The 24,737-nt window shown below is 41.3% G+C and overlaps 1 protein-coding gene across 1 annotated transcript in view; it reads left to right on the top strand.

The window, feature by feature from the left end:
- The window catches only part of nup153 (nucleoporin 153), a 59,042-nt gene that overhangs the window by 25,040 nt on the left and 9,265 nt on the right, over positions 1-24,737 (top strand). The window contains exons 7-20 of the mRNA XM_078414748.1: positions 61-105; positions 716-769; positions 2,680-2,820; positions 3,439-3,494; positions 3,607-3,727; positions 5,485-5,610; positions 7,374-7,466; positions 7,667-7,745; positions 7,837-7,965; positions 9,263-9,868; positions 11,401-11,577; positions 14,176-15,003; positions 18,308-18,673; positions 22,401-22,679. Coding sequence (XP_078270874.1) covers positions 61-105; positions 716-769; positions 2,680-2,820; positions 3,439-3,494; positions 3,607-3,727; positions 5,485-5,610; positions 7,374-7,466; positions 7,667-7,745; positions 7,837-7,965; positions 9,263-9,868; positions 11,401-11,577; positions 14,176-15,003; positions 18,308-18,673; positions 22,401-22,679 — 3,100 coding nt within the window. The remainder of the gene's footprint in view (positions 1-60; positions 106-715; positions 770-2,679; positions 2,821-3,438; positions 3,495-3,606; positions 3,728-5,484; positions 5,611-7,373; positions 7,467-7,666; positions 7,746-7,836; positions 7,966-9,262; positions 9,869-11,400; positions 11,578-14,175; positions 15,004-18,307; positions 18,674-22,400; positions 22,680-24,737) is intronic.

Genomic DNA, 24,737 nt, shown 5'->3' with positions numbered 1-24,737 from the left:
ATGAAAAGTAAAAATATTGAAGTATAAAACTTTGTAGCATCTGATGTATTGTGATTTCAGGATGCTAAAAGGATTCCATCTGCAGCTGAATCTCCAATATCAACGGTAAGTGGGGAAAAAGCTGTCATTGGTGGACAGTTCAGACTTCAGAATTAATTGACTTAATAGCTGTTGGCAATCTTTCTTATGCGATGAGTTGTGATTTATAATTTTCGTTAGGATTTATGAAAGATGCCAAATCATTATAATGTGAGTTTTGTCATGTATAAATTCCACTGAGGATCAGAATAGCTCTTTACCAATGCTTCCATTCAAGTAATGGAAATTTTACGCACATTAATTTAAATGCTTCAAAATAACCAAAAAGATAAATGAATGGAGCTCCAATTCTCACTAAGTAAGAAGTAGAAAATTCATAAAACCTGCAGTGGAAGGAAGGCAACCGAATGTAAAATATTGCTCTTTTAAAAAAAAGCCTATTCCTGCTTATTGTACATTAATCTTTCGAAGCAAAAAAAAACCTGGTTTAAAGCTGAAATTTTAAAAGTAGGCGGATTTTTGCAAAAACTTTGAACTCTTTAATAAAAATAATTTTATTAACTGTCTTTTTCTTATTCTGCAAGTTTTGCTCTCTTCTCCCCCATTTGTATGCAATTAATATTTTAATGATCGTTTAAAACTCTTGCTAATACCGACAATGTTAATTTTGCTTCAGCCTTTGGAGAGAAGTACCATAGATCTAACTGGATGGCAGTCCAAGATGAGAAAGGTATATATGATAGAACCTTTACTTGGCAAGTCTAAAAATTTGATTTCAAGATATTACTTAGACAATTTATTTTTGCGCAAAAGCTTGTGCTCTTGTATCTTTTAATTAGGGCATGTTTGAAATGTCTGACAGTAAGTTAAATATTTAATCTTGTATCGTCATAGAAAAATACAGCATGGCAATAGACCCCTCAGCAAAACTCTTCCATGCAAACTTGATATATATTTAAGCTAATCTTGTCTCCCTGAGTTTGAACCAGATCCCTCTCAACCTTTCATATCCCTGTACCTGTTCAAATGATTATTAAAGGTTGTAGTTGTACCTCCTCTACCACTGGCAGCTTATTCCATATATCTGCCATATATTTCTGTGTGGAAATATTTGTCCCTCAGATCACCTTTAAATTTTCCCCTTCTCACATTAAACTGAAGCCATCGAGTCTTAGACTTTCCTGCCGTGGGGGGAAAGACTGTGTATATCCAATCAATGCCCCGCATCATTTTATAAATCTTTGTTCCATTTCCTTCACTCCTATCTTCAATCTCTTCTTAGAACTCAAGCTCTCAATCCAAGCAACATACTTGAAAATTCCTTTCCACCCTCTATAGTTTAATATCATGCTTATTATAATAAGGCATGCCTGGCATGCAGAACTGCATAAAACACTCCAAATGTGGAACAACCAACTTTTGGTACAACTGTAATATATTGTCCTTGAACTATAGGAAGAGGGTGAGCAGGCTGGGACTTTATTCTTTGGAGCACAGGAGGATAAGAGGTAATCTTATAGAGGTGTAAAAAATCATGAGAGGGATAGATGTGCAGTTTCGTTTACCCAGAGTAGGGATATCAAAAACCAGAGGACATGGGTTTAAGGTGAGAGGGGAAAGATTTAATAGGAACCAGATGGTCGATGTTTTTTACACAAAGGATGGTAGGTGTATGGAACGAGCTGCCGAAGGAGGTAGTTGAGGCAGGTACTATCACAACATTTGAAAAAACATTGGGCAGGTACATGGATAGAGTAGGTTTAGAGGGAATAGGTTTAGAGGGATATTGTCCAAAGGCAGATAGGTTTGACTAGTGTAGATGGTGCATGTTGGTCGGGATGATTAAAGACTAGGATGAAATATAGTGTTTATATTTTTAAGTGTTTTTGCCAAGCAAACATCAATGGTAAATCTATTAAAGGATCGAAAGAATAGAAATAAAATGTGTATTTGCATGGTGGTGTGCAATCGTTGAAAAATCTAGTTTGTACATAAGTGAAAGAAAGTCTTGTATTGGTTATGGCCTCTTTAAAAGTCACTGTTTGACTGATGATATTGAAAACATCTGCTTCCATACAGCATCACGGCTTGATATTATGCCAGTGTAGATACTTGCTTGAAGGGCTTGACAGTGCTCATAATACTTTGAGTGGTGCAGCTGTGATGAGGAATAGGGCAGTGGCAACAGGGGCCAAATGAGCTTAAGTTGCAAAAGCGCAATCCTGCCAGAGCAACTGTTGACAGTATAGTCAGCTGTTACTGGGCAAAAGTAGTTCAATTGTCCACGTACAATACTGCGCTGTTTCTACAGTAAACTATTTTGTGCTTGATTTGGCAAAAGGAAGGCGAAGGGTTTTGAGAAGAAGGGCTGCCACTGTACTATAGATGTTGTTTTTTTGTAAACTTATAACTGCTTGTTTTGAGGTTGCTTGGTGGAAATTGTTTGGACCTATCAAATATTTCCACAGCAAACGGCATTTAGAATTCCTAGCTATAAATTTGTTGCATAATAACGTAGTTGCAAATGTAGCTAAATGAATCAGTCTGAGGAAGCTATTCCTTTTCTCTAGCATTTTGTGTCTAACTTCGTAGCTAAATTAAAAGTGATGTTAATCTATAAGTTCCTACTTTTGTTTTCAGGTAGAAACCCAGTCTCCTCCTGTCAAGAAACTTCAGACTCCTGCAGTTGTTACAGCAAATAGATCCATGTTTTACAAGCCATCTCTTACCCCCGGATGGCAGAGTAATAGACACATTAACAGGACTGAAGTCCGAAACAATGTAAGAAATTAATCTTACTTTTAAAATATCCGTGTGTTATCTGTTTAACAGCTTCGTCAGTTTTTGCTGCTAATTAATGAATGCTTATTATTTTTCATATTTCTACTCTAGGCTAATCACCATGTTAAAATAATTTATAGTAATTTGAAATAGACACCATGGGATTGAACTTTTTTTTTCTCTTAATATTATCTGAATAAAATAATACTTTGCTCCCAACACTTTGATAATGGAGGTGATTTGTAAAAATCTGGGATTTGAACCAATGATTTCTCTGCTGTTTTGATTGGGTTGTGTGATTTCTGACATTGTTAATGAAATGTTCTGTCCCTAAAGTAGATCCAGTGGCACTATTAAAAAAATATTTCGCTTTACTCTGTTGAACTCTGGAAATCATTATGTAATAGGAAAATTCTGAACTATAGAAAATAGGTTAAATAGAGGAATAAGTAATTACAAAGTGTCATTAGCATTGAACAGGTGTCCTTGTCATTCAAAAACATGCACAAGTGCTTGGGCCCTGCCAAAGCTAAAAATACTATTAAGAAATTTAAAAAGTTAGAATAAAAATGAAAAGTTTAAGTCCACGTGTTAAATTCCATCGGTTTGTGATTTCAGAGACTAAAGGAAAAGTCGCCTGTACCGTCTGAAGTAAGCCTTCAATCGACAAAAAGGTATGTTACCTGCAATTCTAGCATTAGTTTATTGCAGACAGGCAATTTGAAATATTTTATCATTCTCTAATCAAGAATTCCTAGACATTCTCCCTTTTTATTTGTATTGTAGTGATACAAACTGCTCATATCAAGCAACTGTTTCTCATGCAACTAATGGCCTTGTGTCTGGAGGAGCTGGAGGAAAAATGAAGAGAGAAAAGGGGCATTACTCATCAAGAGTTGCACAGGAGGTTAGAATAAATTGTCTCCCAGTTTGCTTTATTGTGCCTTGTGTTTCATCATTAAACGATCTCTGTAAGTACAGGTTGATCACCAATTTCCTAGCAACTGATAGTCCCCCCCACCCCTATAATCCGGACAAAATTCAGCGTTGAAATTCCCTGAGTGGCCACAGAAAGTGTGGCGAGTGCTCTTTCCGGTCGTGTCCCTCTGTCATGAAAGAATTAACTATGCTCTCAATCTTCCTTCCTAACTGTTTCGCAAAGACAATTTAGTAAACCCTCGTTTTAACGAACCTCTTGTAACAGATGTCGGATCTAGCAGACGGACCGAGCTGGACCCATCCCCAGCTTGCGCTGCCGCGCCTGTTTAGAGCCCCATCTTCCAACGCCACTCCCTGTGTGCACCATCAAGCCCTTCCTCGCCCACCGAAAGGATGCAAAGTGCAGGAGTAGCTCAGCAGGTCAGGATCTCTGGAGGACACGGATAGGTGACATCGGGACCCCTCCTCAAACGGCTGAGTTACTCCAGCACTTTGGATGGAACATTAGAATCAGGCAGCAATAGGTAGTTGATATAGCTGCAGTCCAGGGTAAAATCAGTGTGAGAGAGTGATTGGGGTTTCACATTCCCAATTTTGGTATTAATTTTCATATATTGGCAAGTGATGCAGATTGAAGAAGGGCCAGAGATTAATAAATTAACATTAACCTTAATTTAAAATGATAATGATTGATATAATTGGTCTAAACTCTTATAGATTCTAGACACTGCTGCCTCATAAGTCACTGCAAGTATCTTTTCAATTTTTATATCCTTTAAGCTTTTAACGGCTGGAGAATTGTTACTGTTAGTTCCCCAAAGTCTTCCCATAATGTATTCTGACTTGTTAAATATTTCCCAAGCAATTAAATTGTTCTTTGCAACTTATATTTTGGCGAAGGATCATTGCTTTTAAACAGTTCTTGGCTCTCTTGGCTGGTCCAGGGAGAAGGAAGGGTGAAATGAGAATCAATCATTGGCTGTGGGTATTCATGAGGAGTAAAGCAAACAAAAAATTGCCAAGGCCATAATTTTAGTAGTCCAGGATAATGAACTGGAGCTGCTGTTTTTAAAAAAAAACTAGACAAAACAATGGCTGCAGCTGATGGAATTTGAGCTGTTGAGCAATATTACAGGAAATTCGATCAAAATCAAAATTTCGCCAAGTTCTTCAAGTTAAGACATTACCACAATGATTTAAGTGGTTTTGAACATTGGGGTTAAATTGTGAGCTTTGATATCCTATTTCTTGTTTCATGAGAGGAATAGATTGGGTAGATGCACAGAGTCGTGTGCCCAGAGTAGGAGAATCAAGGACCAGAGGACGTAGGTTCAAGGTGAAGGGGAAAAGATTTCATAGGAATCCGAGGGGGGGCTTTTTCACACAAAGGGTGGTGGGTGTATGGAACAAGCTGCCAGAGGAGGTAGTTGAGGCTGGGACTATCCCATCGTTTAAGAAACAGTTAGACAGGTACATGGATCGGACAGGTTTGGAGGGATATGGACCAAGCACAGGCAAGCGGGATTTGTGTAGCTGGGACGTTGTGGGCAAGTTGGGCCAAAGGGCCTGTTTTTGCACTGTATCACTCATTGACTCTACGTGCATAACTTACAAATGGCATTTAACATGTGTTTTAACTTGCTATTTACAAGAGCTGTGCAATATGTCTAGAGATTACCAAATGACTGTATTAAAATAATGAATGCAATATTGTGCCCTCTGCAGGTCCAGGTCCCAGCCCTTGTACTTCCCGAAGTATCTTTGCCAATTACAATGAAGGCATTGCCTACTTTCAACTTTGGCTCCCCGTCTGCTGCACCATCACCTGTAACACCAGCTCTTTCCAGCAAGGTAGAGCACTCTTGCTTGTTGCTCTCTTTTTGTTGCCAGCTTTTCCACAAAATGTCTTGGGGTAATTGTAGATCATATCCAATCTATAGTAATTTACGACCAAGCGAACCCGTTGGGCCCAAACCTCTCCTGCATTGGTGCAGCACCTTCTCCTTCCCCTCCCCCCTCTTCCCTTCTCCCCCCCCCCCCCCCCCTACTCCATCCCCCTCAACCCCCCTTATCCTCCCCCCTCCCTCCCTCGGAGATAGATTTAAACTTTAAAATGTGAATAACTTTAAAGATATAACACCGATTTGAATGAAACTTCTTCATTAACACCAAAGGGACGACGGTGAGTAAGGTGGGCCTAAAATTGTCATGCTATCGTGTACCGTTTTGGCTGTAGTTCAGGAACAAACAAACAAACAAACGCTTTGGTGTATAGAAATATCATGGATTCCTTGTGCAATTTCCTTGAATTTCTCATGTTAGTAATGTTATAAATAAATTGTTTGTGATTTAGATTTCAAAATACCTTATTACTCCTGTATCAAAGAGCATCAAATTTATAATTTTTTGCAGAAGAGATTCCATCTTGTATTGGTTTAATTAGTAATGTAGGAGGAATGAGCCCTCCAGAAACAGTGTTCATGTAGAATATTGTTTACAGTTTGAGAGGAACACCAGTTAATTTGGAAATTAGAGTTTTAAGCTTAAAAAGCTTATTGCGTATAAGGTGAATTGGTATGATAGAAAGGGACATTAGATTGAGGTATGCAAACAATGGAAAATATTTAAAGAAATCTTTCTAAATTCTCAATGAATCTACATTTAGGGGGGGGGGGAAATGGCCCACAAAGGATCATATCAGATAAAATGTTGCGGAGTGGAAGAACAATGGAGTGGGTTACAAGAGTTTTGGTGGTGGCATTGAATAACTAAAAAAAACTGATGAATGGAGCAAATGGATTGTTTTTCTGATTCTTCTGCGTATCTGCATCTAATATTTCACGCACTATTTCGAAAAGGAGAGAGTAGTTGTAACTAAATTTGTGGCCAAAGGAGAACGGGGCATTTATCAAAACTGATAGTATTTTGAGATGAAACTAGATGTAGATGGAAGCAAACTGTTGGTCACAGTATATTTTGTTTTTCCAAAGTCTGTGGTCACGTACTGTGAAGAAGACTGTCAAGGTATACAACGGGATGTAGATCAGCCACAAAAATGGCAAATGGAGTTTAAAGTGTGAGGTGCTGCAATTTGGGAGGAGACAATTTACAATTAACGGCAACAACATTGATGTGCAGTGGGATCTGGAGGTCCAAGTCCATAACTCTGAAAGTGGCAAATAGATAGAATGATAAAGAAGGCATATGGTATGCTTGCCTTCATTGGTCGGGGCATTGAAAATAAGAATTATGATGCAGCTTTAGAAGACTTTGGTCAGGCTGTATTTGGCCACAGTTGACTTTGAGATTTAATTTATTTTCATGTCTAAAAAAGACAGTTAAAAAGGCAAAGATGTTAGCCTACAGATTTCTGGGACAGCTATAAAATCAAGTCGGCTTCAAAAGAAGGTCCTCTGATATTACACATTCTGATGGGGGTAAATTTGAAGGATTTTTGCCCTCTGTGTGATCAAAATTACTGGATATCTGGAATTGATCAGTTGCCAAATCTGGAATTGATCAACTGTCTAGTATAAGCATTAAGATAGCAGTGGAAAAGACCAACTCTGAAAAGCAGGTATGTGTATTTGAATATATTTTTTCCTCATATACAGGCTGTGGTATCCAGTCCAAACAGTGTTGCCTTTACCTTTTCTACACCGAATATAAAAGCTGCAGAAGCAAATCTGCAACCCCTTTCAGTGTCTGTAAGTAATTTTATTGGGCTGTAATCTTTGTGATTTTTATCATTGAGAATATCATTTGTTCAAAATAAAATTTATTTCTGCAATTTGGATAAATTATTACTAATGTAAAATGGCAACGGGTAGCTCCTCGTGTTGTCTGCACTTGTAAAATTTAACTCGTCTGTCCCATTCTCTTTCCACCTCCTTGGCCACCATCAAAGACTGGATTTACCTTCAGTGAGCCGATTGACAAATCAGTTCCATTAATTTTTGTATCCGCTAGACCTTCCATTAATGCAGGTAGATGCAATTTTACTATGTATGCATTTATCAAACGTTATCTTAAAGCCTGACACTATCAAGTGATTACAATCTTTCATCAATCCTTCAGTAAAATGCTCCTCGTCGCCTTCAGTTCCTCCACCTCCAAAAAAGAGAGAAGATGAACAATGTGATGTGCCATTTAAACCTGCTAAAACTCTGAAGCAAGGCAGTGTCCTGGATATCTTAAAAGGACCTGGTATGTACTTGTATTTTTTTTAAATTAAAATGATCAATTTTTGAATGTCCTTGATCAATATCCAGGGTTGCTACGCCTTAAATATGAGGTTTAATAACACTTAACAAATCAACTACAGTGTTGCAAAACAAGAACAGAAAATGCTGGGTGCACTCGCTGGGGTGTCGTTGGGGTGAGAAAGTGTGCATTTTGAGTTAAAAACCCTCATGAGAACTGTGAAAGTGTGAATACAATGTGATTTAATTTGCCGTGCGATGGAGCAAACAGTGGAATGTGTGCAGAACAAACTTGTCAAGGAAACAATTGGGCATCATTGGAAAAGTATAGGAGCCTGAAGGCTAAGAGGTCAGAACAAGATGGAGAATTAATATAACTCAGGGCAGCCCTTGAGGACCAAATGAAGTGTTCTGCAAAGTGATTCGTCAATCTGCATTTCCTTTTTCCTGTGCAGAGGCACTGAATGCAAAACACAAAATGAAAAGAAGCGCAAGTCAACTGCAGCTTCAACTGTCGGGATTCTTTAGGTCCCCGGATGGTGGGAAGGGAAGGGGTAAAAGGGCAGGTATTACATCACATGCTGTTGCGTGGGAAAATGCATTGAGAGGAAATGACTGGAGATGGAAGAGTGGTCACAAAAATAATACATCCTTTGGAATATTGAAAAGGGAGGCGAGGGGAAGAGGTCTGGTGGTAGGATCCCATTCGAGGTTGTGGAAAGTATGAAGGACAATCTATTGAATGTCAAGACTGATGGGATGAAAGGTAAAGACGAAGAAAACATTCCTTGTGCTGTTATCCCTTGACCTACTGAGTTCTCCCAACATTTTCTGTTTGTTTTGGGTGCAGTTATTTGTTCCAAATATGGTGCTTGTGAGGCGACGTGGCTTTTTTGGTATTAATGTCCAAATGAGATGCTCAGCGAAGATCGTGATTTGCATTTACGTAATGTATGTGGTGTGAAGGAAAAAAGGATAAAGCTGATTACAGTGACATTTATGCATGCTGTTTTATCATCATGCAACAATACTCCAATATTGGCTCTGTTAGTTTTTATACGTGTGTTTAATGGAACATCTTGACCCCTTTATTGCGCAGAGGGGGGGCTGTGCGAGACTCGGAGCTGTATGGCTGTTTGTGTGTGAATGAGTGTGTTGAAAAATTGTGCCTTTATTTGCTAAGTAAAATTATGTTTGGACAAGTAGATAGGGGTATTGGGACAAATACAGTTGAAGTGCTGTTTATCCTGCCTATGTAGGCAAAATCATGAACAAAATTTTTGTTTCAATCTTTTCCAAAGAGTTCACTTTGCCTCCACCTTCTACTCGGTGTGCGGTCAACTTGTTGACTAGTAAGCCAGTTACTGTGAAACCTTTACCATCGGCTACTGGAAAGAACAGTTCCTCCAATGAGAGCTCCAGCACATTTGGATTTGGAGATAAGTTCAAACCGGCTGAAGGTTCGTGGCAATGTGGTTCCTGTTTCTTACAAAACAAAAGTACAGAAAGTCAATGTGTGGCTTGTCAGACTGTTACATCTGTGCACCCCACCCAGACCAACAGTAGCAAAGCTTCTTCTATGGAGACTCCATTGAGTTTTGAAAAGAAGTTCAAGCCTCCGGTGGGTTTCTGGCCCTGTGATGTCTGCTTAGTTCAAAACAATTCGGAAGCTGTAAAATGTGCAGCTTGTCAAACGGCAAAACCTGAAACTGGAGTAAAACCTGCACTGAGTTTGCCTACGGTAACTGAAAGAACAAGAAGAACGGAGTTCAACACTTCCAGCAGTACCGCTTTGGGACTAGCGGATCAGTTTAAGAAACCTGAAGGAGTTTGGGACTGTCCTGTTTGCTTTGTACAAAACAAGCCTGAAGACATTAAGTGTGTGGCTTGTCAGTCTGCTAAGCCAGGTATGTGTTTTATTGTTTATATTAGCAATCTTGTTTGTTTGCTAACAGAGATGAAACTGTATATTGTATTTATGGTTAAAGTGTATGAATCCATGTACATAATTGCAGTATACTTTCTCCCTTACATCAACTTAATTCCATTTAAAGGTTATCATTCCTCTTTGGATCCAAAGTGGCTAATTTCACATACCCTCAACTTTTCTGCTTCCGTGATCACAAACTAACATAGATTACATCCTGGTCATAAATTTGAATTATAAATACTTCAGCCCAAAGTACTGATCCCCACAATGTTATACCCAAACCATCCTGAAAATGACTGGTTCAGTTTCCTTATCAGTTCACCAACACAGCATATTATCCATAATTGAAAAGCAAAAAACTGCCAGAGCTGGAAGTCCAAAACAGTATTTGAGATTTCTGATCAATAACCTTTCGTCAGAACCAACGTTTCGTCAGAACGTTGGAAAATGGGCAAGTTTTAAGTTTCAGATGGGAAGGATGGAGAGAACATAATAAGATATACTGAATGACACCATTGCTATTGGCACTAACTGGAAATACCCAATATTTCCAGCTTCCTCTTTTATTCTTGTGCTGCTTGTTGGGCTACCTATTTCAAGAATCTTGTTTTTTTGTTTCTTCCTACCCACAAAGTCATGAACCGTAATCTTTCGTGTCTTCTCTTGCACAACCCCTTCCTCAATGTTTTCTGAAAATTCAATTATACAGCAACAGATTATCAAAAATGAAATTTAAAAATTCAAATAGATGTGTAAAATACTGTTTTGCCCTTCAGTAACAGTTTGAAATTGCTTAAAACTGCTGACTATGCTTAATTATGTGCTCTCTTCCTTTTCTCATCCTTCCCCCCCCCCCCACTTCTTAATGACATATCTTCTAACACTGGTCAATACTTAATTAGATATTCTTGCTAGTGTTGCTCAAGCCACTTGTCCGTGGAAGTACATTTCTCCTTTCAATTTATATTCAACAATCGCCACAAGAAATTAATGTCCCTTGATTTCCCCATAATTTTGTTGTCTTTCTCTGGGGAGGCAAGCACAAAAATTGTATAATATCTGTTATTTCCTTGCTCCGCATAATAATTTCATTTTGGCTCTCACTAATCTCTTCCTTATCACACAAACTTGCGCAAGCTCATTTTATGTTTTTATTCGCTTTATTTTATTTATTATTGATTCTAATGAAATGCCTTTCTGGAAATGACCGGTCGTTTGAATGTTCAACATTAGTTCTTAATGTGCAATATATTCATGTACCATTTGACATGAATATAATAATCTGATCATTACATGGTCACTTTTACTGACATTGATTTTTAATTTCTAGAAGATAACTTCTCAATGCAGTTCAGGATAATTAATTGTCAACTGTGCATGATTGGTAAATCATAAACTGTTTCCCCCTCTTCCTCTACCGTCCCCAAATTATACTCTGTAAGATAACTATATATTTCACCAAAGGTACTAGTGAATTATTTTGTCTTATTTTATGAATTTTGCTTTTAGGTGTTTCCAATGTTCCTGTTTCAACTCCAGCAGGAGAAGTTGTAGGATTTGGTGACAAATTTAAGAAAAAGCCAGGGATCTGGGATTGTGATGTTTGCTTTGTTCAGAACTCATCAAATGTAAATAAATGTGTAGCTTGTCAAACAGAGAAACCAGGCAGCAAGACCGGACCTAAAGGTATTTACAATATTATTCATTGCAATCTTGAACCGAGGATATTGTCTATTTTGGATGTTAAGGTAGTTCTGCTACAATACCTGTTTACATAACGTTAATTGGATATTTCTTCTATTAAAACGTGCAATGATACTCAAAGCAACATACACTCCTTAGTATTAGAAATAAGCAACTGCAGATACTAGTTTACAAAAATAAAAGACAAAGTGCTGGAGTAACTCAGCAGGCCAGGCAGTATCTGGAGAACATGAATAGGTAACGTTTTGGGTCTAACTAAAGAAGTGTCCTGACCCGAAATGTCACCTATCTATGTTTTCCATAGATGTTGCCTGATCCGCTGAGTTACTCCAGCACTTTGTGTACACTTCCATCCCCCACAAGGATGGGCTCGAAACCCTCCATTTCTTCCTTGACCGTAGAACCAGCCAATCCCCATCTACCTACACTCTCCTCCGCCTAGCAGAGCTGGTTCTTGCCCTCAACAACTTCTCCTTTGACTCCTCCCACTTCCTCCAAACCAGAGGCGTAGCTATGGGCACTCGCATGGGCCCTAGCTATGCCTGCCTCTTTGTCGGGTACGTCGAACAATCCCTGTTCTGGGCGTACACCGGCCCCATCCCCGAACTCTACCTCCGCTACATCGACGACTGCATTGGTTCTACCTCTTGCACCCATGCAGAACCCACTGACTTCATACACTTCACCTCCAATTTCCATCCTGCCCTTAAATATACCTGGACTATCTCTGACATCTCCCTCCCGTTTCTGGACCTCACCATCTCCATCACAGGAGACAGACTAGTGACTGACATCCACTATAAACCCACTGACTCGCACAGCTATCTGGACTGCACTTCTTCCCACCCGGTCCCCTGCAAAAAGTCTATCCCCTACTCCCAATTCCTCCGTCTACGCCGCATCTGCGCCCGGGATGAGGTGTTTCACACTAGGGCGTCTGAGATGTCCTCATTCTTCAGGAAACGGGGCTTCTCCTCCTCCATTATAGATGAGGCTCTCACTAGGGTCTCTTCTACATCCCGCAGCTCCGCTCTTGCTCCCCCTCCCCCCACTCGCAACAAGGACAGAATCCCCCTCGTTGTCACCTTCCACCCCACCAGCCAGCGGATCCAACAAATCATCCGCCAACATTTCCATCACCTAGAACGGGACCCCACCACTGGCCATATCTTCCCATCCCCTCCCCTCTCTGCGTTCCGGAGAGACTGTTCCCTCCGTAACTCCCTGGTCCACTTGTCCCTTCCTACCCAAACCACCCCATCCCCGGGCACTTTCCCCTGCAACCGCACGAGATGGAACACCTGTCCCTTTACCTCCCCCCTCAACTCAATCCAAGGACCCAAACAGTCTTTCCAGGTGAGACAAAGGTTCACCTGCACATCCCCCAACCTCATCTATTGCATCCGCTGCACTAGATGTCAACTTATTTACATCGGCGAAACCAAGCACAGGCTCGGCGATCGCTTCGCTCAACACCTGCGCTGGGTCCGCATTGACCAAACTGATCTCCCGATGGCCGAGCACTTCAACTCTCCCTCCCATTCCCAGTCTGACCTTTCTGTCATGGGTCTCCTCCAGTGCCATAGCGAGGCCCACCGGAAATTGGAGGAGCAGCACCTCATATTTCGCCTGGGCAGCTTGCAGCCCAGTGGTATGAACATCAACTTCTCCAACTTTAGATAGTTCCTCTGTCCCTCTCTCCCCCTCCTCCTTCCCAGATCTCCCTCTATCTTCCTGCCTCCACCTATATCCTTCCTTTGTCCCGCCACCCTGACATCAGTCTGAAGAAGGGTCTCGACCCGAAACGTCACCCATTCCTTCTCTCCCGAGATGCTGCCTGACCTGCTGAGTTATTCCAGCATTTTGTGAATAAATACCTCCAAGCCTCCAATTTGTCATCTGTGTAAATATATGACTCTTCTTTTAATATAACTTCATCTTTGACAATTTTTATTAGCTACTAGACCAAGTGGACGTTGGGCCCAAACCCCTCCTGCATTGGTGCAGCACCCTCTCCTACCCTCCCCTGACCCCCCTCCACTCCATCCCCATCAACCCCCCTTATCCTCCCCCTCTCTCCCTAGGAGATAGATTTAAACTTTAAAATGTGAATAACTTTAAATATATAATTTCGTTTTCAATGAAACTTCTTCCATTGGCACCAAAGGGACGACGGTGAGTAAGGTGGGCCTAGAATTGTCGCGCTATCGTGTACCATTTTGGCTGTAGTTCAGGAACAAACAAACGAGAGTTTTAGTATATAGAGTTAGGACTCTTTTTCTTTTGTATTTTTACTCAGAGCAGGAATGTATAATTGTTGTAGTTCTTGTATTTGTTCTTATCTACTATTATACCTAGTAATGCAACTTCCTGTTCAGTTGTAGCTAACTTAATTAATTAATTACCTGTCCATATTGGAGGTACACATTCCAGGTATTTTTCTAACCACTTTAGAGAATCTCTGTGACACTTCCATGGTATTGCTTGATATTGCCTGAACTTTAAAGATCTGTACTAATTCTTGACTGATGATTGAATTGGGCATTTTAGTGCTTTACATTATTATTTTTTCTTGTGCAGGGTCTGATTCTTCTGCAATGCCAGCAGTTACTTCGACATTCGTATTTGGCATCCAGTCGTCAACAACAGACTCTTCGCAAAGTACCAATGGTGCTACGCAATTTAAGTTTGGAAATCAGGGTGGTTTTAAATTTGGTGCGTCTGATTCTAATACATCAACTAGTGCCTTTGGAGGACTTAAGTTTGAGGCCACTGGAGGCATCAAATTTGGAGTTAATTCAACAGAGAAAACTACAGATGGAAATAAAGAGAATAATTCAAAAACTACATCTGGGTTCAACTTCGCCTTTGGTGGCAACCCAGCTTCAACTTCAACTGCTACCAAGATTGTTGGTTCGGATGCAAGTCAGCAAAATAAGAAAAACGACGTGTTATTTGGGGGTTTTAAGTTTGATGCCAGTGGAACACATGCTCAACCTGAGAGCAAGAGTACACAGAGTGGTTTTAAGTTTGGGACGGAGGAGAAGAAAGAAATCCCAGCAGCGCAGTTTGAGCTTGATAAAACAGATAGAAAGGATGGGGTGATGGAGAATCAGGCTAAGTTCGGCAAGACAGTAGACAAGGAACCTGTAGCTGCTTCAACTTTTATGTTTGGGAAACCAGAGGAAAAGGACTCTTTAAACTCTGCGACATTTGCATTTGGCAAGAAGGGCGTTGAAGCACAGCCGCAGTCAGAACCTTTTAAACCGCCAGAGCAAACCAAAGAATCAGCATTGTCGTCTGATATTTTGAAACCAGAACCTAAATCTGGATTTGCTTTCAACATGGTTAAATCAGCCGAGAAACCAGTGATGAGATCTATGTTTGGCGCTACAATAAATACTTCTGGTAAGAAATTATTAATTTAAGAATGAAATGGAAAAGATAGACACAAAAAGCTGCAGTAATTCACCTGGTCAGGCAGCATCTCTGGAGAAAAGCAATAGGTGACGTTTCAGGTCTAGTGTCTCAACCCGAAACACCACCTATTCCTTTTCTCCAGAGAACCTGCCTGACCCGCTGGGTTACTCCAGCTTTCTGTGTCTATCTTTGGTTTAAACCAGCATCTACGGTTTCTTCCTCCACAATGAAATGGAAAAACTTGTTATATAGTGTATTTCAGAATACCGCAAAGCACTCTGCAGTCAGTGAGCACTCTGCATGTTATCGCGTGATGCCTATGCTACTGAACATGTAAATCTGAGGCTTGAACTACTGATCCCAATTCATATTGCACCATTGCAGCTTGGAATTTAAATTTGGCTAGTTCGTCTACCGCTGCTCCACCACGCTGCCCACAAAATGAAACACAACGTGCAAGAAACTCCACTGCGGCACCTGTGGAAAGAGAAATGGAGCTATTATCAGGGCTGGGAAAGAAAAAAACAAAGTAGTTTTAAATTGCAGAGGGGATTGGGGATAAATAGATTTTATTATTCAGTCGCTCGAATGCCTAACTGCTTTGTTTTTGCAATTGGTGGCGACTTGATAAAACCTAGGATCTGATCTTTATCAGCTTTTTCTTCACCTGTTACAACTTTATGTTTCTGTACCCTAAGTTTTGCTGCTCCTTTCAACTTTATATCTGGTACATATGCACTCTGATTCTCCCTTTCAAAATCTGTCATCTAACATTTTCCTTGTGGTTCATCAATAAGCACTTCACCAATCTACCAATTTGTCTTTGGCCGTTCTAAAGCTCTTCATAATTGTGCATATTCCCTCATAACCCCTGACACAAGCAAAGTATGAGGTGCTGTTCCTCCAATTTGTGTTCAGCCTCACTCTAACAATGAGGACACCTAGGACAGAAAGGTCTGTGGGAATGGGAAGGAGAATTAAATTGTTTAGCAACCGAGAGATTAGGTAGGTTCAGGCGGACTGAGCGAAGGTGTGCAGCAGGACGATCACCCAGTCTATGTTTAATCTCGCTGATGTATTAGAGTCCACATCTTGAACAACGGATACAGTAGATGAGATGGGAGGTGGTGCTCTCATGGTTTATATTGCTGAATGGAGGTGAAGGATAGGAGGTAGTGTAGTGACAGGTGTTGCACCTCCTGTGACAGAGGAGAATGTGGCAGGGTGGAGGGGTGGGAGTGGATGAACAGCCTGGAGAGAGAGTGGTCTCTGTGGTAAGTGTGGGGGGAGATGTTGCCTGGTGGTGGGACCGTACTGTTGGAAGTGAAATCGTCCTGGGGAATCCTGCAAAAATCATTTCTAGTGGTGCAGTGGCATGAATCAAACCACTTTCTCCATACTAATCAGGCACAATGTAATTAAGATGGCAGCTAAAATAACAGACTTTATAAAACAAAATCCTTAAGTTCAATTTATTTTGTAAAGGAGTTCAATTTATATGTTGTTTTATGTAAGTGAGATAATATTTAGAACAGCAATTATGGCTAAATATATCGTATAAAAATCTTCGTAGACCCAGTGAGACAAAAGTATCTTGCATTATAATCAGAATCGCCTTTATTGTCATCCAAAAAACATGTCTTTTGGATGAAATTCTGTTACTCACAGTCCAACAATAAGAAGCAATAACACATAATCACAAAACCAACAGCAAATAAAAAATTCAAGCAACTGTTAGTCCTTGTGACTTCTCCTTTGATTTCCTGAGAAATTACAACGATGTTCATAATATTCAGGGTGTTGGGGGCTGTCGGTACAAGGCAGAAGAATGGGGTTGAGAGGGAAACCATGATTGAATGACAGAGTAGACCTAATGGGCTGAATGACCTAATTCTGCTCCTAGAACGTATGAACATACGAACATTGAAACACAGTTTAAACACTTCGAGCCGGCACCGCCATTCAATATGATTATGTGTTATCAGTACCCCGTTCCGGCTTTTTCCCCATATCCCTTGATTCCCTTAGCCCTAAGAGCTAAATCTAACTCTTGAAATACAATAGACAATAGGTGCAGGAGGAGGCCATTCGGCCCTTTGAGCCAGCACCGCCATTCAATGTGATCATGGCTGATCATTCTCAATCAGTACCCCGTTCCTGCCTTTAATACATTTAAGTTAATTGATATATTTAAATTAAAGTCATTCAAGTAAATAAAAAGGCCTTGGAGCTGTCCCTCTCCATTGAAATTAATAAAATTGCTGAACCACATTTAAATCTGTTATGAATGTTTATGCCCAGATTTCCCAGCAGTACTTTCTAGGAAATTGGAGCTTTCGCATTTGCACATGGAGTATCACTACAACCTCTACAAAGACAAATTAATGCCCATTGATGTAGGAGTATGTACGCTGTAAAATCTAATTTATTATATTCCCTTTTGTTGTGGACAAATGGCCTTCTGTGTTGTACGCTTCTATAGCTATGATTTGTATTTGCACCTTGTTTAGTTTAGTTTAGTTTAGAGAAACGGCACATAAACAGGCCCTTCGACCCACCGAGTCTGCGCCGACCAGCGATCCCTGCACACTAACACTATCCTGCACACACTAGGGGCAATTTATATTTTGATAAAGCCAATTAACCTACAAACCTGTACATCATTGGAGTGTGGGAGGAAACCGAAGATCTCAGAGAAAGCCCACACAGGTCAGGTCACAGGGAGTTGGTACAAACTCCTTACAGACAGTGCCTGTAGTCAGGATCAAACCCGGGTCTCTGGCGCTGAAAGCGCTGCAAGGCAGCAACTCTACTGCTGCGCCACTGTTCTGTAGAAAGATCCTTTGTAACCCAACAGTACCATGTCACACTACATGAAAATTGATCACAGTTGAATCCAGGTTTGGGTGTATTTTGTTTGTAAATTCAATGTGCTTATCTGCATGTGCAATAATAAAATTCACTTTGTGACTTTTTGAGTTGAGTTTAGTTTATTGTCACATGTACAGGGGCACTGTGAAAAGTTTTTGTTGTCTGCTGACCAGTCAGCAGAAAGACAATACATGATTACAGTCACGCCATCCACAATGTACAAAGGAGTAGAGATTTAAGAGTGGAGTTATTGTAATGCGTGATTGCTTTAGTGAGCATCGTATTAATCGTCAGAATAATTGCATCATTAGCTGTGTTGTTGCATCCAAATCATATGAACAACTCAGTAACAATTGTGCAAAAGTAGTGGTGAAGGTGTGTGAATTGTAAGTTAATGGTATTTCTTTCCTCCATGTTGTAGAACAAGATGTTACAAAGCCGCCTTTCAACGTATTTGGCAGCAGTTCTTCCACATCTGCTGGAACAAATGTGGGGGACACCACATCTTCAGTCATATTTGGTGGTTCAGTGCCCACAGCAAGCACACCGTTTCTATTTGGGCAGGCCGGTGCCCCAGCGGGTGGCAGCAACCTTGGAAACAGTTCTGAATCAACTGTTCCTGCAACCAAGCCATTTTTATTTGGGTCACAGGATGCGTCAGCAACCAGTACATCAAGAACCGGGGCTCCAACTGTACCGTTCCCATTTGGCTCTGCACCCAGCAACAACACTGCAACTTCATCTATCTTCACTTTTGGAGCTTCAACTGCAACTTCTAATTCCACAGGTAAATCTGTCCAAACTCGTCCTCATTAATTCATAAGTGATAGGAGCAGAATTAGGCCATTCAAGTATACTCAGCCATTCAGTCATGGCTGATCTATCCCTCCCTCCTAACCCCATTCTCCTGCCTTCTCCCCATAACCCCTGACACTCGTACTAATCACCCATACTAATGACCTACCATTCTCGAGGCTTGTAAATATATGGATGAATGGAAATTTAATAGGCATATTGGAGATTTTTTTGTGCACTACATAAAGATCCTTAGAAGTTTTGATTTCAACTGTCCAAGTCCAAGCTTTCCATATTCCAGGGAGAGTGACTATATTATCAGAGAATGGAAGATCCTATAATTATAGCCATCAATCCTAGGCCATTTCTTTGTGAAGGAAATTTGGCTGATGTATTTGTAATTTCACTTTCATCAACCACTGGGAAGGACGTTGAGAATATATTGGGGAAAATCTTTGATGTGGTTAGGATTGATGAGCATTTGAAACCACTCGGCTTGTACTGGCCGGAGTTTAGAAGGATGAGGGCGACCTCATTGAAACTTAACGAATAGTGAAAGGCCTGGATAGCGTGAATGTGGAGAGGATGTTTCCACCTGGGATAGTCTAGGACCAGAGGTCATAGCCTCAGAATAAAAGGACTACCTTTAGGAAGGAGATGAGAAGGAATTTCTTTAGCCAGAGGGTGGTGAACCTGTGGAATTCATTGCACAGATGGCTGTGGAGGCCAAGTCAATGGATATTTTTAAGTTCGAGATTGACAGACATTTGAGCAGTAAAGGTGTCAGGAAAATGGGGTTGAGGGGGTAAGATGGATCAGCCATGATTGAATGGAGTAGACTTTGATGGGCCGAATTGCCTTATTCTGCACCTTGAACTTATGATTTAATTTACTTTCTAAGAATGAGTAAAGCTTAGCAACAGTAGATTATGTAACATTGTGGTCTTGGAGGATTTATATTGCGTGTAAGATCTGCGGGCATAAGTAGACGAGTCAATGCAGTTTTATGACTGACAGAGGTGCAAGTGGAAGAGTCACCCATTTGGCAGTTTCTTTTATTGGAGTTCTTGTGAGGGGAAAAAAAATCTTGTGTTATAGAAAGAATGCAGAAAATTACAATTCTTTTGCTAACCTTCATACAGTCACAAAGTACACAAAATCTAGGAATCGTGCATGAGCATAAAGGAAAGGAGTTAAGTAGTCATAAGGTTAGTTGCTGAAATGTCTTTTTCAGCTGGAAAGAGTGCAAAGAAATTTTACAAGGATGTTGCCAACATTTGAGGGCCTGAGTTGAAGGTAGAGATTGAGCATGCTAGATGCACCCTCCAAACCTTCCGCGTCTAATAACCCACTCCAGTCTCGCTCGAGTTGACTGGAGCAGGTTATTAGATGGGAAAGCTCAGCCAAGAGCCATGTTTTTAAAAGTGCACTGAAGAAAGCTCAGGATGTGTGCCCTTCACATTAGAGTGATGGGCAAAGCAGGCAAACGTAAGGAAGCTTGGCTGACGAGGGAAATTAGACGTTAATCAAAAACAAGAAGGATGCATGGGATAGGTATAGGCAGCTGGGATCAAGTGCATCCATGGAGGAGTTTCAGGAGCTAAGGAGTAAATTAAAAAAGGAAATCAGAAGGGCAAAAAGGGGCCAGGAGATAGCTCTGGCGGGCAGCATTAAGGACAATCCCAAAAGATTTTATAAATACATAAGGGGGAAAAGGGTAACTAGAGAGAGAGTGGGACCTCTCAGGAATCAAAGCGGTCACCTCTGTGTGGGGCCACAGGAAATGGGCAAGGTCCTAAATGAGTATTTCTCCACTGTATTTACCGAGGAGAAGGGCAGTGGGGTGGAGGAAATTGGAGCAGTCACTGGAAGTGTCTTGAGAGCAGTCGAGGTTATTGTCGAAGATGTACTGAAGGTACTGTTGTGTTTGAAAGTAGACAAATCTCCAGGGCCTGATCTGATATATCCGAGGACATTGTGGGAAACTAGAGAGGAAATTGCGGGAGCCCTGGTTGAAATTTACGAGTCGTAGGCCGGTGAGCTTAACATCTGTAGTTGCTAAGTTACTGGAGAGTATTCTGAGGGATAGGTTATACCGGCATTTGGATGGGCAAGGGCTGATTAGGGATAGTCATCATGGTTTTGTACATGGCAGGTCGTGTCTCACAAATCTGATGGTTTTGAAGACCAGATAGGTTGATGAAGGCAATGCTGTAGTTGTGTACATGGGCTTCAGTGAGGCGTTCAACAAGGTTCTGGATGGTAGGCTGCTCTGGAAGATTAGATCGCATGGGATCCAAGGAGAGATAGCTGAATGGATAGCAAATTGGCTCCATGGAAGGAAGCAGAGGGTGATGGTGGAAGGTTGCTTCTCAGACTGGAGGCCTGTGACTAGTGGTGTGCCTCAGGGTTCGGTGCTGGGCCCGTTACTATTTATCATCTACATCAATGATTTGGATGAGGACATACAGGGCAAGATTAGCAAGTTTGCTGATGATACAAAGTGAGTGTTTTTGCAGGTAGTGAAGATAGTTGTGAACGATTGCAGCAGAATGTGGATCGATTGGCCAGGTGGGCGGAGGAATGGTTGGTGGAATTTAATACAGAGAGGCGTGAGGTGTTGCATTTTGGGATGTCGAACGAGCAGGACCTACACAGTAAATGGTAGGTCTCTGGGTAGTGTTGTAGAGCAGAGGGATCTAGGAGTACAAATGCATGGTTCCTTGAAGGTCGAGTCGCAGGTAGATAAGGTGGTCAAAAAGGCTTTTGGCCATCATCAGAGTATTGAGTATAGAGGTTGGGGGGTCATGTTGCAGTTGTATAAGACGTTGGTGAGACCGCATTTAGAATATTGTGTTCAGTTCTGGGCACCATGTTATAGGAAAGATATTGTCAAGCTTGAAAGGGTTCAGAAAAAATTTACGAGAATGTTGCCAGGTCCAGAGGGTGTGAGCTATAGGGAGAGGTTGAGTAGGCTGGGTCTCTATTCCATCGAGTGCAGGAGGATAAGGGGTAATCTTATAGAGATGTATAAGATCATGAGAGGAATGTGTCGGGTAGATGCACAGAGTTATTTGCCCAGAGTAGGGGAATCAAGGACCAGAGGACATAGGTTCAAGGTGAAGGGGAAAAGATTTAATAGGAATCCGAGGGGTAACTTTTTCACACAAAGGGCGCTGGGTGTATGGAATAAGCTGCCAGAGGAGGTAGTTGAGGCTAGGATTATCCCATCGTTTAAGAAGCAGTTAGACAGGTAAATGGATAGGACAGGTTTGGAGGGATGTGGACCAAGCGCAGGCAAGTGGGGCTAATGTAGCTGGGACATTGTTCGCGGTGTGGGCGATTTGGGATGAAGGGCCTGTTTCCACTCTATGACTCTATCTTTCGTATTGGGGTGACCAGCACTGCATGCAATATTCTAACCAATGTCCGAAAGAGCTGCTTCAAGACTTACTGATGGTAGGTGAAACGGGTACAATAACAACATTTAAAAGACACGTGGACAGATGCAAGACACTTAGACGGGTGCATGGATAGGATAGGTTTAGAGGGATATGGGCCAAACATGGATAAATGAAGCTAGATTAGATGGTGCATGTTTAGTTTGTTGTCACAGGTAGCGAGGTACAGTGAAAAGCTGGATCGGCGTGGATGAGTTTGTGTGAAGGGCCTGTTTCTGTGCCGTATGACTGTAACTTACTGTTTGATCTGGTTTGCAGGTGGCTCTTCAAACCCCATTTTTGCCTTTGGATTGAATTCTACAACTGCAGCCAGTGCCCCAGCCTTTGGCAATACACAAAACCCGGCCCCCGTGTTTGGACAAAGCAGCAGCCAGCCACCTGCTGCCTTTGGATTGCCGAGTGCACCGACTTTTGCATTTTCTGGTTGTCAGCAGCAGCCTGCCTTTGGGCCACAATCTACCAACAGTCAGCCATCCCTATTCGGAGGACAGTTACCCAAGCCACAGCCGACATTTGGCTCAACTTCATCTACCTCGAGTGAGTAAATTCCAATTCAGTAACTGTCCCAAATTTGCCTCAAGTTGCAACTTTACTTGAAACCACACTTGTTTGAAGAAATGCAATGGCATTCAAGTAGCTTGCATGATTAAAATATACCATTCTACGCTAGTGAGTATATAATAAAGCAAGGAAGTTTCAGAGATCCCTACAGTAGATTGAAGTTGTTCGTAATGGGGTGCCTGGAGTAGAAGTCCACTAGCATTAAATTGGGAGGACCCTTACTATTCTTTGTTAGGACCAGAAAAGCAAATGAAATCTATCCTAATAGTAATAGTAGGGTGACGCAGCGGTAGAGTTGCTGCCTTACAGCAAATGCAGCGCTGGAGACTCCTGTAGTTCCATCCCGACTACGGGTGCTGTCTGTACGGAGTTTGTACGCTCGCCCCGTGACCTGTGTGGGTTTTCTCCCAGATCTTCGGTTTCCTTCCACACTCTAATGATATACAGTTATGTAGGTTAATTGGCTTGGTAAATGTAAAAATTGTCTCCAGTGGGTATAGGATAGTGTTAATGTGCGGGGATCGCTGGTCGGCGCGGACCCAGTGGGCCGAAAGGGCCTGTTTCCGCGCTGTATCTCTAAACTAAACTAAATAGCCTTTGACAGACAATTGTTTGTTCATAAGTTATAGGAACAGAATTAGGCCACTTGCCCCATCAAGTCTACATGCCATTCAATCATGGCTGATCTATCTTTCCCCATAACTCCCGACGCCCGTGCTAATCAAGAATCTGCCAATCTGTACTTTTAAAATGCCCAATGACTTGGCCTCCACCGGCAGTCTGTGGCAATGAATTCCGCATTCTGTGCAAGTCAATCCCCTCGCTTATTGGTAATTAATGTGAGATTCCAAGTGGGATTAAATATATGTTTATTTCAAATCTGTCGGTGAGTTTCACAGTATAACATACTGCCCAACGCCAGATGGGCCAATGTTGCTGCATCCAGACTGCAGGGTGGTTCCGTCTGGCAAGCCTTCATGGGCAGTGAGCCCATACTCATCGCTTGCCTATCTGCATTTCCCTTCAACATCATATTGCTTCCCACAAATTATTTTTTAACTTGGTGAAAAATGCAGAAGTAATTTTATGTACAAATATATTGTTTTAAGAAATTCAATGATAGTGAGCTAAATGAAATGTTATAACAATTGTTATAACAAATTGTTATAACATTTCATATATGATGTTATTCCATAAAAATATACAGCTGGAGACATTTAGTAAATCAGGCAGCATCAGTGGAGAGATTTAATGTTTCAGGTTCATAATTTTTATGGACAGAATTAGGCTATTAGCCGAATTAGGTTCTTACTAATTAAGAACTAATCAATCTCCGCTTTAAAAATACCCAAAGACTTGGCCTCCGCTGCCTTCTATGGAAGTGAATCCTACAGATTCACCACCCTCTGACTAAAGAAATTCCTCCTCATCTCCTTTCTCAAAGTACATCCTTTTATTCTGAGGCTGTGCCTTTTGGTCCTAGACTCTCCCTCTAGTGGAAACATCCTCTCCATGTCCGCTCTGTCCAGGCTTTTCATTATTTGGTAATTTTCAATGAAATCCCACTCCTCATCCTTCTAACCTCCAGCAAGTACAGGCCCAGAGCTGTCAAACACTCGCGTTAACTCAGTCATCCCCAGGATCATTCTCGTAAACCTGTGGACCCTCTCCAACGGCCGCACATCTCTCCTCGGATATGGGGACTAAAACTGCTCACCATACTCCAAATGAGGGGACCTCATTATAAAATCATGAGGGAAATTGGTAGGGTGAATGCACACAGTCTTTTACCCAGTGCAGGGTAAACAGACTCTGTGCTTCCTCTACATTACCCGCCCCTCCACCTATCTTCGTATCATCCACAACCTTGGCTACAAAGCCTTGAATTCCACCATCTAAATCGTTAATATACAACATGAAAAGTTGTGGACCCAACTCCTGCAGAACACCACCAGTCAACCAGAGAAAGTCGCTTTATTTAAACTGGAAAAGTGAACAAACAAACTAGTTACCCGGTTGTGAAGAGGGTGGGGC

This window comes from Rhinoraja longicauda, chromosome 2, assembly GCF_053455715.1.
Source record: "Rhinoraja longicauda isolate Sanriku21f chromosome 2, sRhiLon1.1, whole genome shotgun sequence".
Classification (NCBI taxonomy): Eukaryota; Metazoa; Chordata; class Chondrichthyes; order Rajiformes; family Arhynchobatidae; genus Rhinoraja; species Rhinoraja longicauda.
The sequence above is the reverse complement of the archived record's forward strand: the minus strand, read 5'-3'. Positions and strand labels throughout refer to the sequence as shown.